We start from the raw sequence: 18779 nt of genomic DNA, 5'->3' as shown, positions 1-18779 counted from the left end.
AAGAAGAAGAAAAAGAAGAAGAAGAAGAAGAAAGAAGAGGTGAAGAGCTTCACACATCAGTCCCTCGCTCTCCTACACACACACACACACAAAAGAACATAGATGCAAGACCTCCATGCCTTTGATCACTCCAAGCTTGCTTCACAAAGAGAGAGAAGAAGAAGAAGAAGAAAGAAGAGGTGATGAGCTTCATAAACTGATCCCTCACCCTCCTTCACACTCTCCCTCTTTCCCCCTCCCCCCCTCTTTCTCTCTCGCCACACAAGCAAGAAGATAGAAGTAAGAAGTGAATAAGAAGGGAGTTCTCCAAGATTGCACACCACAAGAATGAGCTTATTCATTCATTTTTTGGTTTTTATATATGGACTTGGTTTCTAGGCGCCCTATCCTCTTTCTGGTATAAAACCAATCTTCTCTTGTTTTAAACATGCTTGCCATTTTAATTGGTCTTTCCAATTTTAATAAGCCAAAACTCCATGCCTATGATATCTCAACCAAAAATATATCATAATTTGCATCAGAATTAGCCTGACTCTCTTTTAAAATATATTATAATTTGCACTTGAGTTAGCCTGCATCTCTTTAAAAATTGGATTTCAACATCCGTCAAAGATGCATGCATACCTTCACACCCTTCACCTCATGCTTTGTGTCCACCACATTGGCCCTCTCCTTTTGTTTAAAACCTTCACCCTTGCCTATAGTGATAACCAAGTTACATCTCACTTCTTGCCCTAGGATTGTCGAGAAGTAAATCAAGGGAAATGAGCAAGGCAAGACAATCGTAAAACATGGTACATGGGAATATACACATATTCACCTTATATTCTATCTCCACCACATTGGCCTTGATCTATTTTGGATCTCATTCCTTGCCTTTATTCATAGCAAACCCCCCCCCCCCCCCCCCCATTTCCTACCCAAGAGTATCAACAATAAATAAACCAAGGCAAACCTATAAGCATTGTAAGCTTGATATTGTATGCATACCTTCATATTCTTAGCCTCTTGTTCTATCTCCACCACATCAACACCGTTCTATTTTTACATGCACCGTTGCCCATAATCGATAGCCCGATCCCTCTATGCTTATTGCCCAAGAATATCAATAAGTAAACTAGGGAAACTCCTTTAAAAAATATCCTAAGCTTACGAGTGTACACATGTCTTTAGTTTCTTGAGTCCTTGCCTAGTTCCACAAGGGGCTCCTACCACACTTTCATCATTGAAACATCAAGTAAACCAAGGCACCCCTTGAACTTTTGAAGAATATGCATACCTTTGCATTTCTTTGGCTATTTCTCAAGGTCATGCATGGTGCACAGCTTACGTAGACGATCAACCAAGCTCGTCGTCTCGTGTTGTTAGCCTATAGAAAACGGTCCCCCGAACTCGACGCGTTCGGTGCACATGAGAAGCACCCTCTCTCTCTCTCTGTCATATTTCAAAAAAGGATTGGCCATATTCCCAATATCACATAGGAGACCCCTTACATGGGATTGGTGAGTCAACAGTGCAAACGTTTATCATTGCTGAAATCCTTGCCACAAAGGTCTGACCCAACATCATAGCTGTTCCCATTATAGGAGATCGTCTTAGAAGCATGGTTGTCAACTTAATTATAAGCACCAACTTTGTTCCCTAATGTCTGTGGGGCAATCAATGGTAGCCATGTCAAGCTTGCAAGGGAACCTAACATTGTACTAAGATATACCTGGCCAATATTGATGCAAGCACCAAGTATTCCACTCAATGTTGCTATAAGCAATATGTGATGCCCACATTTGCATTTGGGATGTCGGTGCGGTTGCGTCCACGGGTACTAATGATGTGAATCATGTATTTCAATATCATTTTTGCATCAATAAAAGCCTATATCATGTTAAGATTACTCAATCTATGGCAATATGTTTGAACTTGAGCAATATAGGATTCAACTTTGGGACTTTAACCATTACATCTACTTTGCAAAGAATCATTTCTAGCATGCAGGAAATTTTATTGCAAGAGTTTCCAAACAAGTGCATCAACATGGAGCACCATAAACAACTGTATCGCAATAAAAGAATCCAAAACATATGAGCATGGCATTGTCCAATCACATCCATCAAAGTCAAGACTAGATCATAGTGGGGTTCCTCTAGAAGGGGCTAGGAGCTTCTCTATCTCGAGCTGTATCTCCATGCATGTAAGTTCCACCTCCTTGAATATTGCTGCAAATGTGCAGACTCCACACTCCAAAGATGCACCCAAACCCTCCAGTGCCCTTGCTAACTTTCTCTTCTTCTTGCTTTTCTATCGTCACACTACCTGCGCAGATGAATTACCAGTGGCATTAACATCATCGATATTATTGCCCGCAATGCTGGATGATTGAGTACTCTCTCTATGCAGTCTGTGCTGCACTTGGCATTCAGCTCTCTAGCAATATTGGCCCAATCCTTTGCTTTCAAAGTGCGGGGTCACCCACACGTGGCCTGTCTACGGGCAATGGCCCGTAGCAGGCCGATATATAACGTCAGCCCTCCAACTGAGACGTCTGTCGCGACAATTGGCTGTCATCATTTCCTTGGTATGATTGTGGTGAAGTAGCTCAGATTTCCGAGAATGCATGGGGGCACATGAGAGAGCGGTTCAACTCTCCATTCTATACACCACATGACACAGTGTCGAAAGCAACCATTTGGACAAGGATACATAACCTACACCCTATGCTTGTGTGCTGTACTCAAAAGCTTTAAATTCCATGATTTCCTTAACTTGCACATGAATATTGCTAGCACTCTAGCAAGACTAATGTAGTCCATTGAATTGCACGACACAAATTATCTCATTCCCAAGCGCAACTTGTCTTAATCAGTACAAACTACAATCTACAAACTTATCTCGCAATACAAACTACGAAGTGAAGCTCACACAGAATATCTTAGTCACGAACTCAAACGGTTGTTGTTCTTATGCAATCCATAATTCCTTCAAATACATCACATCTTTAAGACAATGATATCATCTCCAATCCGTAGGGTAATAGAACACACCATCTCCTCATGGCAGCTGCTGCATATATTTATGTTATATTAGTACATGTGGAGCTTACAAACCAAATGTAGCTTTAAAATTCCATATAAAAGTGTGTTAATATTATTTTTAATGTGTTTATGCGTGTTATTAATTAATAATATGTTATGTGTGTCATTACATTGTTAAGGTGTATTACGTGTTTTAAGTGTGTTATTAATTAATGTGTGTTATGTGTTTTAGTATAAATGTGTGATAACGTTATTATGTTTGTGTTAATAGTATGTATTCATATGTATATATGCGCTAATAATTAATGTCTATTATGCATTTGAAAATGAATGTGTATTATGCATGTTATTAATGTATGCATGTCATGTCTTTTGATATAAAAGTGTGTTAATATTATTTTTAATGTGTTTATGCGTGTTATTAATTAATAATGTGTTATGTGTGACATTACATTGTTAAGGTGTATTACGTGTTTTAAGTGTGTAATTAATTAATGTGTGTATGTGTTTTAGTATAAATGTGTGATAACATTATTATTTTTTGTTAATAGTATGTATTCATATGTATATCTGTGCTAATAATTAATGTGTATTATGCATTTAAACATGAATGTGTGTTATTCAATAATGTGTATTATGCATGTTATTAATGTGTGCATGTCATGTCTTTTGATATAAAAGTATGTTAATATTATTTTTTAATGTGTTTATGCGTGTTATTAATTAATGTTTGTTATGTGTTTTAGTATAAATGTGTGATAATGTTATTATGTTTGTGTTAATAGTATGTATTCATATGTATATATGTGCTAATAATTAATGTGTATTATGCATTTAAACATGAATGTGTGTTATTCAATAATGTGTATTATGCATGTTATTAATGTGTGCATGTCATATCTTTTGATATGAAAGTGTGTTAATATTATTTCTTAATGCGTTTATGCATGTTATTAATTAATGTTTGTTATGTGTTTTAGTATAAATGTGTGATAACGTTATTATGTTTGTGTTAATAGTATGTATTCATATGTATATATGTGCTAATAATTAATGTGTATTATGCATTTAAAAATAAATATGTATTACTAAATAATGTGTATTATTCGTGTTATTAATGTATGCATGTCATGTCTTTTGATATGAAAGTGTGTTACTATTAATGTATGCATGTCATGTCTTTTAATATGAAAGTGTGTTATTATTATTTCTTAATGTGTTTATGCGTGTTATTAATTAATGTGTTATGTGTGTCATTACATTGTTAAGGTGTGTTACGTGTTTTAAGTGTTTGATTAATTAATGTACTTTTTAAATATGTTCTCTTTCTCTCTCTCTCTCTCTCTCTCTCTCTCTCTCTCTCTCTCTCTCTCTCTCTCTCTCTCTCTCTCTCTCTCTCTCTCTCTCTCTCTCTCTGTGATCTCTTAATACTTTGTGTAACCATGGCAGTATGGAGCATGCTAAAACATCTGATGGAAGAAACAATGTCCATGTACTAGACATTGTTTTGTGTACTCCCAATGCACGAATGAATGTGCGTAAAGCCAAAGACATGGCTAGGAGGAAGTCAGTACGGTGTGCCCTCAAACATGTCAAAGAACACAACACTTTCGTTGTATCCCTAAAGCTCTTGCATCGGTTGGATGCAATTGAGAAGCAAATCAAGAGTTTAAACAAACGTCAAAGAGCTTCGAACTCCTTCTGTCAAAACTTTGGTGATCGCCTTCAAAGGATTGAAAAAATCCTGGCAGAAAAATATGAAGGAGGCTTGGTTGATGGGATAATGTTGCAAGACGAGATAGATGAAATAAAGGGCTATATAGGAGAAATCTATGAGTTGGTTCGCAAGCACTAGCCAGGGTGTGCTTTGGAAGACCAAGCAGAAAAGTTGCGAGACCTTGCTAAGAGCAATAATTGTATAGAGGATGGAGTGTGTGAATTACTGGCTCAAAAGAATGCAAGCGTGCTTGCACCTGAGAGCATTTGCCTCGATGTGCATGTCACATCTCTAAAAGTTTGCCTCAATAGGATCTCTGCAATGTTGAATCTATTGAATCGTCGCATGAGTTCATCATCCAATGCATAGTTCTCTTAGCATATCTAAGGATTTCAATAACTTTTTGTCGGATCCTCCGATAGATATGTCATTCTATTGTTGGGTTTGAGAATTTTCATGTGATTTGGACTTTTGTATGCCCCATGATAATGACATAATATGCTCTTTCAATTTATATTCTTGCACATGTAAGATTATATTGTTGCTTATGTGATGTTATAATCTTCAAATTTTATATATGAAATAGTGTTTAGAACAAATTTATCTTAAGATATATCTTTGCTAAAGTCTTCCCTAAGAGATAGGAAGAAATTTTAGTACGCCTAGGTCATAAAAGTATGCAATTACTAATATCAAAGTACCTTTTTCTTTTTATCTCAGGTTTTTCTCGACAATGGTACTTCCAACACATTCTATGCCTAGAGATCATGTATTACGTGCACGTAGGGAAATGCTCAAAATTACTAGACATAAACATAGGCACATTGCAAGAGTTAGGACTGAATTACATGTTCGTGACCATGCAAGAGATATGTATGAACAACATCATGCAAATGGAAACTATATGGATATTCAAATCCCAAATCAGCTATATCAAACCAATCAATTTCACGCTGCATCTTGCTCTACTGCTCATGATTTGGTATCCTTTGAGGTTCATATGTCTACCACAACTCAACAATACAATCCTAATGGTGGCTTGAGTGTGCGTAGACAAATGCTAAATGTTACGAGAGCTGAACGTATGCACATGGCAATAGTTAGAACAAAATTGCAACAACTGCATCATGCTACCATAGATAGAGATAGATACAATGGCATCCAAGCTACAAGTGTCCAAATGCTAGTTGCACCATTGTTGCCGTTGGAAGTTCAACCACCTCCTATTCGTTGAGGAGACAATGCAACTATCCACAATATAGATGTTGAGATGTTGGATAACCATGAATTGCTACTCGGAGTGGGGGTATGTAGCACAAATCGACAAATAAATGGAAACACAAATAATCCAGATGGTGGATTAAGAAATTTTAGGCAAATGCTTGATGCTACTAGAGCTGAACGTAGACATAGGGCAAGAGCAAGAACGCAATTACAACAATTGCATCGCACTACAAAAAATACAATTGATATAAGTGCTCAAATGCGTGGTGCACCATTACTGTCCTTAGATGTTCAATTGCCTCACATTATTCAAGAAGAGAATGAAGCTATCCATAATGCAGGTGCAAGTACTGAGATGGTACATGACTAGTACAGTATTCAAGCTCCTATATTTCTACCTCAAAATGGTGGATTTTGTTCAATTCTCCATGACATGCCACCTAATTTGGATATTCATCCATCAGTAACAATTTTGCTCTTCCAAAAACCAAATTTGCATGCAATTGGTACCCTTTGCAAGGTTTGTCACCATTGCATGGCTAAGTTGTGGCACGATGAAACTAAAATAATGCGTACAACTTCGATTGGAAAGCATTGCTGTAGAAAAGGAAAAGTAATTTTGCCCCCTCTACAGCAGCCACCACAACCTCTATGTAATTTTCTTGATGGCACACATCCACAAAGCAGAGAGTTCAAAAAAAATATGCATGCTTATAATAGCGCATTGGCTTTTGTTTCAATGGGTGCAAAAATTGATGAGCTTTTGCCTCAAAATGGAAATGGTTATACTTTTCGAGTTCATGGATCAATATATCACCGGATGGGTTCCCTATTACCAAGTGAGGATGGACAACAAATACCAAAGTTTGCACAACTTTATATTTATGACACTGATCATGAGTTATTGAATCGCATGGGGGTTTTACCTGGGCTTTTGCCAGACTTACTACAAGAGCTTCAACAAATGATGCATGATCACAATGCTTACGCACAGGCCTTTATAGCAATTGGTGCAAGCTTGCAACGCAATCCATCAGTAGAAATAATAATGTCCATTTTTGAAAATCGATCCACCTCTAGACGATATTCAGTTCCCACTGCAAGTGAGGTTGCTGCGATCATGCCTGGACAAGGTGATGATGATACACTTGATCATCGTAGTATTCAAATTTTTTCCAAATGGAGAGGATGGATGGCATACTAAAGTTCCATATGCATTTATGGATGCTCATATTAATGCCAATAATCTTGCAAATAAAGATTGTGTCACTCAAATGCAATATTACGCTTTTCGACTTCAGATTCGAGATGATACTAATGCATGTCTTTTGCGTAGTGGTTGCTTGCTACAACAATACATTGTCGATGCTTATTGTAGCATTGAACAATGTAGATTGGCTTGGTGTCGTCGTAATCAAGCAACATTGTGAGTTGAAATGTATAGGGGATTGGTTGATATGGTCAATGGTTCAGATGCAGTTGATACTAATATCGTTGGGATTGGTGTGGGTAGGAGAATAGTATTGCCATCTAGCTTTACAGGTGGACCAAGATTCATGTACCAATTATATCAAGATGCTATGGCAATTGTGCGTAGCAAAGGTAAACCTGATTTGTTTATCACCATGACATACAATCCTAAGTGGTCTGAAATTACAGATGCTTTGTTGCCTGGTCAAACTACACATGATTGACCAGATTTAACTGCTAGAGTTTTTCATTTGAAACATAAGGACATGATACAGTCGATAGTGAAAAAGGAGTTGTTTGGTAAAGTTGTTGGATACGTGTCCGTCATAGAATTCCAAAAGAGAGGCTTGCCTCATTCACATACACTCTTGATATTAGAACCACGCTTTAAGCCACTAGAAGCACATCATTATGATAGACTGGTGTGCGTTGAGCTACCTGATAAGGAAAGGTTCTCGGATTTGTATCGAATTATTACTAAATGTAACATACATGGTCCGTGTGGTGAGTTCAATCCAAAAAGTGCTTGCATGGTGGACGGAAAGTGTATAAAGGATTATCCAAAAAAGTTTATACATACAACTAGAGTTGATAAATCTGGTTATCCTTTATACAGACGTCGAGAGGATGGAAGAACTCATAATGCTAATGGTAACCTCTTGGATAACCGATGGATAGTGCCTTACAATCCTTATTTGAGTTCCAAGTATAGTGCTCACATAAATGTTGAGGTTTTCTCGACAATTGCAGCTGTCAAATATTTGTATAAATATGTATATAAGGGCCATGATCGAGCAACCATTCGGTTTACAAGTACGCGTGGTTCCAGATCCAATGATATTGACACAGAACATATTGATGCACAAAATATTGATGAGATTGAGAGGTAGTTAGATGCACGATATATTTCAGCTTCTGAAACATGTTGGCGAATATTTGAATTCAAACTTCATGATGAGAAACCCGATATTCAACGATTGCAAATACATTTACCTGGAGAGAATACTATTTCCTTTCGTGACTCTGATAACATACGTGATGTGGTGCAAAATGAAAATGCTCAAAAAACAACTCTCACAAAATGGTTTGCTTGCAATCATTTGCACCCTAATGCTAACACAGTTCTCTATCAAGACTTTCCAATGTTTTGGGTTTGGAATGCACGCAAAAAAATGTGGACAAAGAGAAAGCAAGGAAACACACGTGGTCGAATATACTTTGTTTCACCTACGTGTGGAGAAAAATACTATTTGCGGCTACTACTCACTGTATGCAAGGGGTGCACATCCTTTGAGGCATTGCGTACGGTTGATAATGTGGTATATTCAACTTTTAAGGAGGCTTGCATTGCAAAAGAAATGTTGGAAACAGATGATGAATGGAAAATGTGTTTGCGTGAAGCTGCATTGATGCAAACCGGTGCTCAATTAAGAAATTTGTTTGCATCCATCTTGGTATTTTGTTCACCTGCCCGACCTGGGGCTCTATGGGAAGAGTTCTTAGGTCCGCTGACAGAGGATATAAAACATCGACTCTCCTTGCAAAATAGGCGAAATGTTGATATGCAAGATGAGGCCAATAATCATGCATTGATGCATATTCAAAAACTTTTAGATCAATATGGGCACAATTTGGCAGAGTATCATGGATTGCCTGAGGTGACAATGCAAGAGTATACAAATCCTTTGATCCTTGATGAACAACTATATGATAAGGTAGAACAAGAGAATACCTTCTTAACAATGCAAGCTTTGTTGAATGATGGACAAAGAAATTGTTTTATGGCAATAATGAATGCTATTGATAGTGGTTTGGGTAAACCATTTTTCTTAGATGGCCCAGGCGGTTCTGGAAAAACATTCCTATACAAATGTTTGCTTGCAAAGCTTCGCAGTCAAGGTCGCATTGCAATAGCTACAGCATCCTCTGGTGTTGCTGCATTGCTTTTGCCACATGGTCGTACTGCCCATTCAAAGTTCAAAATTCCATTGCAGGCAGATAATAATTCTACATGCAATATACCTGTTCAAAGTCATCTTGCAGCACTGTTAAAAGAGGCAAGTCTTATTTTGTGGGATGAAGCTCCTATGTTGTATCGTAATACCTTTGAGGCACTGGATAGAACTTTAAAGGATATAATGCAGTGTGATATGCCATTTGGTGGTAAAGTTATTCTACTAGGTGGAGATTTTAGGCAAATATTGCCTGTTGTACCAAAGGGTACCCGTGAGGATATTGTCGGTGCTGCTATATGTTGTTCCAATTTGTGGCAATATTTCAATGTTTTAAAACTTACACAGAATATGCGGGTCGCATCAGATCAGGGTCAGTTTGTTGCATGGTTGCAAGACATTGGAGATGGAAAAGATTTGGCACATACTAATAATATATTACAAATTCCACCTGCATTGTTGTTAAAGGGACCATTCTCTCTCTCTCTCTCCCTTTTTCTTGTTTAATATTTAAATTACTTTCTTTTTTGCTTGTTTAGGAGAGGAAACGAGAGAGTAAGAGAAAGAGAGGGAGAGGGAGAGGGAGAGGGAGAGGGAAAGAAAGAGAAAGAGAAAGAGAAATAGAGGGAGAGGGAGAGGGAGAGGGAGGGGGAGGAAATAAGAGAGGGAGAGAAAGAGAAAGAGAGGGAGAAGGAGGGAGAGTGCATTCTCTCTCTCCCTCTCCCTTTTCCTTGTTTAATGTTTGAATCACTTTATTTTTTGCTTGTTTAGGAGAGGAAATGAGAGAGAAAGAGAGCGAGAGGGAGAGGAAGGGGAAGGAAATGAGAGAGGGATAGAAAGAGAAAGAGAGGGAGAGTGCATTGTATCTCTCCCTCTCCCTTTTGCTTGGAGGATGTTTAAATCACTTTTTTTTTTGCTTGTTTAGGAAATGAGAGAGAAAGAGAGATAGAGAGGGAGAGGGAGAAAAAGAGAAAGAGAGGGAGAGGGAGAGGGAGAGGGAGGGGAAGGAAATGAGAGAGGGAGAGAAAGAGAATGAGAGGGAGAGGGAGAGGGTGAGAGAAAGAGAGAAAGAGAGGGAGAGGGAGAGAAAGAGAGGGAGAGGGAGGGGAAGGAAATTTAAGATAATAGACTTATTGATAATGGTATGCAATGTGCTTTGCCATGGGCCACGTACTTCATCAAAATGAACCCAAAATTATTGTTATAGAAGAAGAAACCCTTAAATTGAGTATAGGATAATTTCTCTCAGGTCTTATGACTATGAGTAGAATTGATTGAAATAAATTTTATTACTATAGTTATAAAATTTCATAGATGGTGCGCATTAATTTTAAAATGGATTACTTATACTCAAAGCCGAGATATAACAAATAATTATCTACCGGGACAAACAAATCGTTGAGCATGATACAAGGCCGAGATATAACATCGGAAAATCTCTCGACTACTATATACAATGCAAGGTTTATGGTCAACTTGCAACTTGACGTACATCTCCATAAAGCTATCCATTTAAGCCTCGTTTGCTGTAATGTAGATAAGATGGCAAACAAAGAAGGTCTTATTGTTCAAGACCGCGAGACGTATCTTAATCAGCGTGTCCCATGTCCTTGCTCTCAATGCAAGTTGGCAATTAGACGAAAACGCCGATTGTCTATAGAACACGTACGACGATTTGGCAAGTTTCAATCTGAGATCATTGATCAGGCGATTGCGGATTTTCAGCAAACGGTAATTTGAAGTTAGCATTTTTCATGCATTGTACTCTCAAGCTAATTGAAAACCATACACAATAAGATTGGGTCTTGTTGGCAAATTTTGTATCCAGGGGGGTGATGTCTCGACCCAAGGGGGAGTGCACCCTTTGCGGCCAATTAGAAGAGTTCGTGGACGTGCGATGGATGGATTGCAGGAGCCAATCGACCACTCGCAAGGCCCATCTATACCGTCAATGCCAAAGGAGACAGACAACCTTCCCGACTTGCCTACAATCTTGGAGCCTGAGATGAAGGCAATGATCGATGCATTGATTCCCATGGATGTTGAGACATCTGACCCGCTTAGAGAGGAAGCATCCATACCATTATATGATGGGTGCCGAGTATCTCGGTTGAAGACATTGCTTGCACTCTTAAGTGTGCAAGCAAAATACGGTTGGAGCGATACGAGTGTGACTGAGTTATTCAGGTACCTTGCACAGAGACTTCATTGTTTTTTTTTTTAACAGTATTATTGCAAACATTTGTGTTTTTTCAAGGTGTTTTATGATTTTTTTTCAGGTTATTGAAATATCATATATTGTCACCTGCAAACACCATGCCTGAGTCTCGTGATGATGCACGACATGTTTTACGGAAGCTTGGCATGGACTATAATAACATCCATGCATGTATCAACGACTGCATATTGTTTCGAGATGAATACGAGACTATGGAGACATGTCCAAAGTGTGGTGCTCACAGGTATCGACAGGACTTGCAAGGGCAGACCATCCCTCAAAAAGTTCTCATACACTTTCCGCTCATCCCTCGCATAAACCACATGTTTCGCATGTTTGCCATGGCAAGCTTGACAACGTGGCATGTGCAGAATAGGTCCACGGATGGAGTTCAACGAATATCAGCAGATTCACGCGCATGGAGCCACATTGACTCTACCTTCCCAGGCTTTGCGCGAGAGCCAAGGAATCTTCGGCTCGGTCTCGCCATGGATGGTGTGAACCCATTCGGTCTGCGCTCGACTTCTTACAGTGTGTGGCCTATAGTGCTTGTCAACTACAACATTCCTCCATGGCTTTTTACGAAGAAAGGACATCTCATCCTTAGCTTGCTCGTCCCGGACCGCTACAAAGTAAAAAATATGGACGTGTATCTTCGTCCATTAGTCGATGAGCTTAAGATTTTGTGGGAGGAGGGGGTCACGGTGCAAGATATGAGCAAGCGCGATGGTCGACGGTCAGCCAACATTCGAGCCATTCTCATGTGGACGATGCATGACTTTCCGAGATTGGGAGAGTGCTCAGGTGAGCAGACCTTTGTTCTCGCTGGTAATATCTATATTTTATTTCATTCAATCAAGTATTCACTAGGTCGTGGATCGCCTTGCAGGTCTCGTTACCTCAGGTTATCATGCATGTCCATTGTGTGGGCTACACTTAGACTCCCGAAGGTCACGAACCATGAAGAAGATGGTATATCAAGGACACGCCGCTTTCTTGCCGGAGGATCATGAACTCAGGGAAGGTTTTCTTGGACGACCTCCAGCACGTATGAACGCTGCAAGCTGGTACGAGCTGAAAATGGTAAACCCGGAATCACATCCAAATGGAATGCGACGATTCTCAGTTTTCTACGAGTTGCCATATTGGACCCACCTACAGGTCAACCACTTGTTGGATCCCATGCATATTTTCAAAAATGTGGGCAGCTTGCTATGGGACCACATCACAGGAAAGAGAGACACTATAGGGTCACGAATGGATTTAAAGGAGGTAGGTAAGATGGAGGCGCTTTGGCCGCAGTCGAGTGCTGAAGGGGGAGTGCAGCTTCCTCGCGCTCCTGGGTTTTTTCTACCAAAGAAGAGCGCATTATGAAGCAAGTAATCAAGTCTATCCGCACTCCAACGGGTATGATGCGTTCTCTCAGGTCCGCATTTTCTAAAGATGACCAAATGTCTGGGCTAAAATCCCATGATTGGCATAAGATATGTCAGGTTTGTGAACAGAATGGATTTTAATTAGCGTGGACATTTTGAAATTTGAAAAGTGACCATTATTCTTAATGCTTTCTCATTTGTGGCAATTTGTCCTACCGATCGCGATCGCGGGATGCCTAACTCCAGAAATTCGCGGGGCCATTTACAAGTTGTCGACTTTGGTGCAATGGATCTCACAGAAAGAGATTAAGACGTCCTTTATTGAATCCGCAAGGCGGGGAGCAGTTGAGACGGTCTGTCTCTTTGAGAAATACCTGCCCACTAGCATGCTCACGATACAAGTTCACCTTCTTGTGCATCTTGTGGACGAAGTGGAGATTGCTGGACCTGTCCATACGCGATGGATGTTCTTCTTGGAGCGCTTCATGAAAACCCTGAAAGGCTTTGTGCGACAACGAGCTCATCCAGAAGGTAGCATGGCAGAAGGTTGGTTGGTGTCAGAGGCGTTAGTGCATATCTCACAATGGCTACCAACGGTGGAACCAGACAATGAAATGCTATGGACGCTGAAGGACGATGATAGGCTGACTGGAGATGTGGTGGTTGGAAATGGGGTAGAAAAAAGAATGGATGCCTCAATGGAAGAGAAGGTGAATCGCTTTTGTATGTTGCACCATATCTCCATGGAGACGTGGCTCGCCAAGTACCAGATTGCAAGGCAAGATCGAGAGGAAGCGCGAGCTGAATTCCGACGCAGTACGCATCACCGACCGATTCGATATCCCGAAGGCATGGAGGAGATGCCGCGGTTTATGTCAACACGATGGTTGCATGGAGCCTTGACCGCAGCATCCAGCGAAGGGACAGAGGTCTCAATGGAGGAGTGGGAGTTCTCGAGAGGATGTAGTCCAAAGGTAATGAGGGGTTTAGAATGTGTCATATCTAAATTTGCTTGCTACATCTAATTTGAGTGTTTCTATGTGCAGTACAAAATATATAGTGCAGCGTGGTCGCGCGGATGGCATTTTCGGGTGGAGCGTATTGACCAAATGCGCTCCACAATGGACTGTGGTGTCATGGCAAGGTTTGAGCAAGAGAGCCGGCGACGAGCAACGGATCCGAACACGGTTGTGGATGAGATGGAGTATTTTGGGAACTTGCAAAGTATTATTACGGTGGATTACCGTAGCTTCTCCATGATACTATTCGATGTGCAGTGGTTCAAAGTGGTACTTGGAGGAGCTAGAGCAACAGTTCGACGAGGTCCATCTGGATTTCTCGAAATAGATTCCGAAAAAAAAATAGATGGATTTGCGCGACACCTTTGTGTTGCCGGCCCATTGTGAACAGGTACAAATAGTCATTTGCTTGCTAATCATAATACGACATGGTTTATGTCACAATGGTTTGAAGTCGCTTTGTAAGTATTTGTGAACAAGTAATCTTCTATCCAAACCCCCGACAACCTCGATGGTAGTATGTTATACCTTCAACTCCTCGAGGTGCGAGAGTATATGATCAAAGCGATGTTCCAGGCATAGATGAAGAAAATATGCAAATAGAGGGATCGAAATTACAAGGGGTGGAGGCCACCGCAAGCTTGGAGCCCGCATCGGCTAACAATGATGGAAATACAGAAGTCGTAGAATTTTTTGAGAACGAGACAAACTCGTTCTTTTGTGGTGACATGTCTATCGACCTTCTAGTGTATGCAGAGTTGTGTCAGGAGATTAACATGGGACCATAGAATACTTCATTCTTGGAGAATTGTATTACTCAATTCGTTGTTTAGATCTTCCATAAAGGTAGATAAGATATGCATTTTAAGAGGGATTTTTCAAAAATGATTTATATTAATGTGCTTTGTATAGTTTAAATTGATTATTCTAACATCATTTTTTATATGTGCAGGTATCGACATTTTCAGGATGAGTCGAGGGATGAGCGATGAGGAGTTTCAGGACATGATGGCACGCATGTCTCCAGATCAGCTCGCGAGATTCAGAGAGATGGCAGATCAGGAGCTGTCTCGTTCTTCATCAGGGCGCTCAGCTAGATCAGCTTCAGCGCGATCAGATGCTTCAGCTTCGAGCAGACGATCTCGACGCTCGCGACTTGGGCCAGAGGGAGGGACTGCGACTGCAGGAGGATCAGGGGGGTGCTGCTGTGGAGACACGAATGTGGTGTCTCCGTCTCGTTGTTCAGCTGGAGCTGCGTCACCTCCAGGATTTGTCACACCTGTGGGGACGTCCACTCCAGTTACTCCGGCTTTTGCGCAGCCGTCGGCAGATGGCACGCCTTTTGGTGGCACCCCTTTGAGTGGCACTCCGGGAGAGGGTACCCCCGTCGGTACACCGGATGTACAGGGTCTCCTGGATATGCCCAGGAGCGTGGACGGAGATGGGAGAGGGCCCATCTTAGGCATACTCCTAGGGGTTATGGATACCTAGTGGATGGCAGGTCAGGAGCCATCATCATGAATGATGAGGGGAGGAGGGTGATGGCTCGCATGAGGGAGTTGTGCCAACAAGTTTTTCGGCACAACGTCCTGGATCATTGGAGGAACATACCGGAGGGGAGCAAGGACTACATAGTAGCATCCTTGCACGAGGAGTTCCCGGTGCCAGCCGCAGTGGATAGATTCTCTACGGGCTGGATGATGGATTGCATGCGTGCATACATGTCACATAGACGATCCGACGCACGCAAGGCAATCAAGAGTGGGGCTCCAAAGCCCGAGTGGTTAGATGCAGACGACTGGCGCCGGCTGAGGGAGGAGGCTACAAATTCACCAGGACGTTGGAGTCAGCAGCGAGAGGTGGCGAGGGCACGAATCGAGGCCGGATCGGTACATCATCTTGGGAGTGGCGGCCACATGACATATTTGGAGGACTTTGTAAGTTTCTCTTTTGTTTTGCTTATTTGTTTTTTTGAGATATTCTTTGTACTGACAATCATGTTTCTAACAGTTAGCATTTTGTTTTCTTTGCAGCACTCCGTTACAAATCGCGATCCGCAAGGCCTTGAGACTCGATATGTAGAGAGGCACGGTCTCAGGGCATTGATCGACCGATTGTATAGACGCGGCGGCCCTGTAAGTCACTCATCTTTCTTATCCGTAGTTACCATGAGATATTTGAATGCATTATTGTATGGTGGATTGATATGTTGTTTCTTTTTCTGCAGAATTCGTTTGATGCTCCTTTGCAGCGGGAAGAGCTTTCGGGGGACGAGGATTTGTAGCTCGCCCTTGGATCCTTAGATCTCACACACCTTTACTTTTTAGTCGCCCGATCTATGTAGACATTTTCTATGTATTAGTGATATCGTTTCATGATTGTACCAATCGCATTTTATGCGATATCATGTATTTATTTCATGTATCAGTTTTATGATTTCAGTATACATTCTTTTTGTTTGCAAACGCTTTGTATGCAGCAGTGCAGAAACTATTTTGTATGGCTCTCATACAGCACACAGTGCTATATGTCAAGCTGCCCTGCCACAATTTTTTTTTCTCTGTTACCGTCGCTATTTGCGTCGCAAATTTACTGCACGCGTCGCTATTGGCGTCGCTATGAGCGTCGCAAATACTCTGCAACCGTCGCTATTTGCGACGCATATAGCGACGATTCTATGGCGTCGTCAATAATGACGCTTTTTGTGACGACGGGGGCAAATTTTGTTGTTTGTATTTTCGTCGCTTTAAACGTCGCTATAATGTCTATATCTTGTAGTGTTCTAAAGGTTTATGCAATGGTATTAGGCTGGTATGCAAGGCTTTCAATAACAAGGTCATTGATGCAGAGATAATTACGGGGACCAATATTGGTGACAGAGTTTTTATCCCGAGGATAACTTTCATCCCAACTACACTGGAACTTCCTTTCTCAATGAAACACTTGCAATTCCCAGTCTGTTTGGCGTTTGCAATGACAATCAACAAATCTCAAGGCCAAACGTTATCATGTTTGGGAATATATCTAAAAACCCCAGTCTTTACTCATGGTCAACTCTATGTTGCTTTCTCCAGAGTAAAGTCTCCGGACAGATTGAAAGTCTTGATTAATGAGAAAGAGGACATGGTAAATGGTACCATCAATATGGTATATAATGAAGTTTTACAGAAAGTATTGTAACCTCTATTTTTTCAAAAGTGTAATGTTTGTTCTCTCATATTATATTTGCATAATGTTTATTTCAATACAATCAAAGCCTTTTTTTCTTCTTTGTTCACATATCTATAAAATGTAGTGTTGTACTTTCTTATGCTCTTTTTCAGTAGTGAGTTCTTCGTCGATGAAAAGCAAGTTTGACTTATTTTCTTTGATTTAATACTTTAATGTTTTAATCATATCTCTCATGTATGGATACATATTCATGATTTTATGTGAAGTTAGATGTATGTTTGTTTTACTATATGAGAACATTGTGTTTAAATTATTTCTACCATAAAAAGTTATTTGATATTTCTATCATATTATATTTGCATAAAATTTTTGGTGCAATATCATCAAAGTTTATTTATTTTTTTAATCATATATTTTCAAGAAATGAACTATTTTACTGTCTCATGTTCTTTTTAAGTATTAAGGTTTTTAAAGAAAATTTCAAAGAAAAGTAAGTTCAACTTTTTTTCTTTAACAAAAAATGAAATGTTTTAATCTCTCATGCTCTTTTGAAATATTATATTCCTTGAATAGAACCATGTTTGACTTATTTTCTATGAAATTTTGTTTGCATTTATACAAAAGTAAGTTTTGAGAAATTATCATGTATAAAGTTATTTTATACTATATGCATTACAAACTCTTTTTCTCTTCTAAATTGGTCTTCTAATTTCAATATTGTGAAGTCATTTTTTTTTTTTTAAAAAAATTGATCAATATTACTAATTTTTATTTTTTCTAATTTTTATTGATAGATGGCCCAAACAATATTTGAATATTATCGTGCCTCTCCTTATCAAATGAGACTTCAAGAAGCATTGCGAACTATTGCTACGGATGCTATTATCCAGAGAACTTTGGCTAGGGTAATCGAAAGATTACCCAATGATGGATTTACTAATGGAAACACTCCTTTACATGTAGAAATTTTATATTTTGGATGGATCCAATGCTACTATGTTAGACAAACAGATGTTGAGTACTTCATATCTCGGTCCCATATTAGACACATGCCGACTGAGTAAATGGGAGTTTAAAGATTTATCATGTTTTGTAACTTTGCATCAGTTTCATCCAAATTCCGCCGACTGCTCTACTAATGTGAGAGCCAATCATATCACGTCCCCAGGTAATACTTACCATTTTCATTAATTAATGTTTTACTTTATAAATTTAATATCCTTATTTCTAAAGTTTGTTTTTTTCGTTTTTAGATGTTGCAGCACAATCTGGGGCGAGGTGTGTCACAGCTTCGCCCACATATGTTCCTTGTGCTAGATCCACGGTTGATAATTCATCTAAGAAGAGAAAGCTTTCTTTTCGATAGTTGATTTTCTACAGTATAACTATCTTTTTGAAAACATTTTATACTTTCTTTTTCATTTACCTGTTGTTATAGTTGGAATTCTTTCAGTGATATTTAAAAATCACTTTTGCTTCAGTTATGTTTTCCAATTATTACGGTTGAGATAATCAATGTTATTGTATTGAATTATTAGATTTAATGATGAAGTTAAAAAATTGCAAGACTACTTGATTCATTACTAAGTGGAAGAATGTGTGA

At 39.6% G+C, this 18779-nt stretch overlaps 1 protein-coding gene across 1 annotated transcript; it reads left to right on the top strand.

Annotated features, from left to right (window-relative positions):
* The first annotated feature begins 6709 nt into the window (after positions 1-6709).
* LOC148014460 (uncharacterized) lies at positions 6710-18542 on the top strand. The gene is made up of 9 exons (XM_087666551.1): positions 6710-7103; positions 7444-7572; positions 7669-7891; positions 8057-8253; positions 8353-9850; positions 17080-17152; positions 17971-18081; positions 18284-18344; positions 18430-18542. The coding sequence occupies exons 1-9, from the start codon at positions 6710-6712 to the stop codon at positions 18540-18542; spliced, it is 2799 nt and encodes a 932-aa protein (XP_087522677.1).
* The last annotated feature ends 237 nt before the right edge of the window (positions 18543-18779 follow it).

This window comes from Lygodium microphyllum, chromosome 25, assembly GCF_053477565.2.
Source record: "Lygodium microphyllum isolate KBCC chromosome 25, Lygodium_microphyllum_v1.1.10, whole genome shotgun sequence".
NCBI lineage: Eukaryota > Viridiplantae > Streptophyta > Polypodiopsida > Schizaeales > Lygodiaceae > Lygodium > Lygodium microphyllum.
This window is presented reverse-complemented; position numbering and strand designations above follow the sequence as displayed.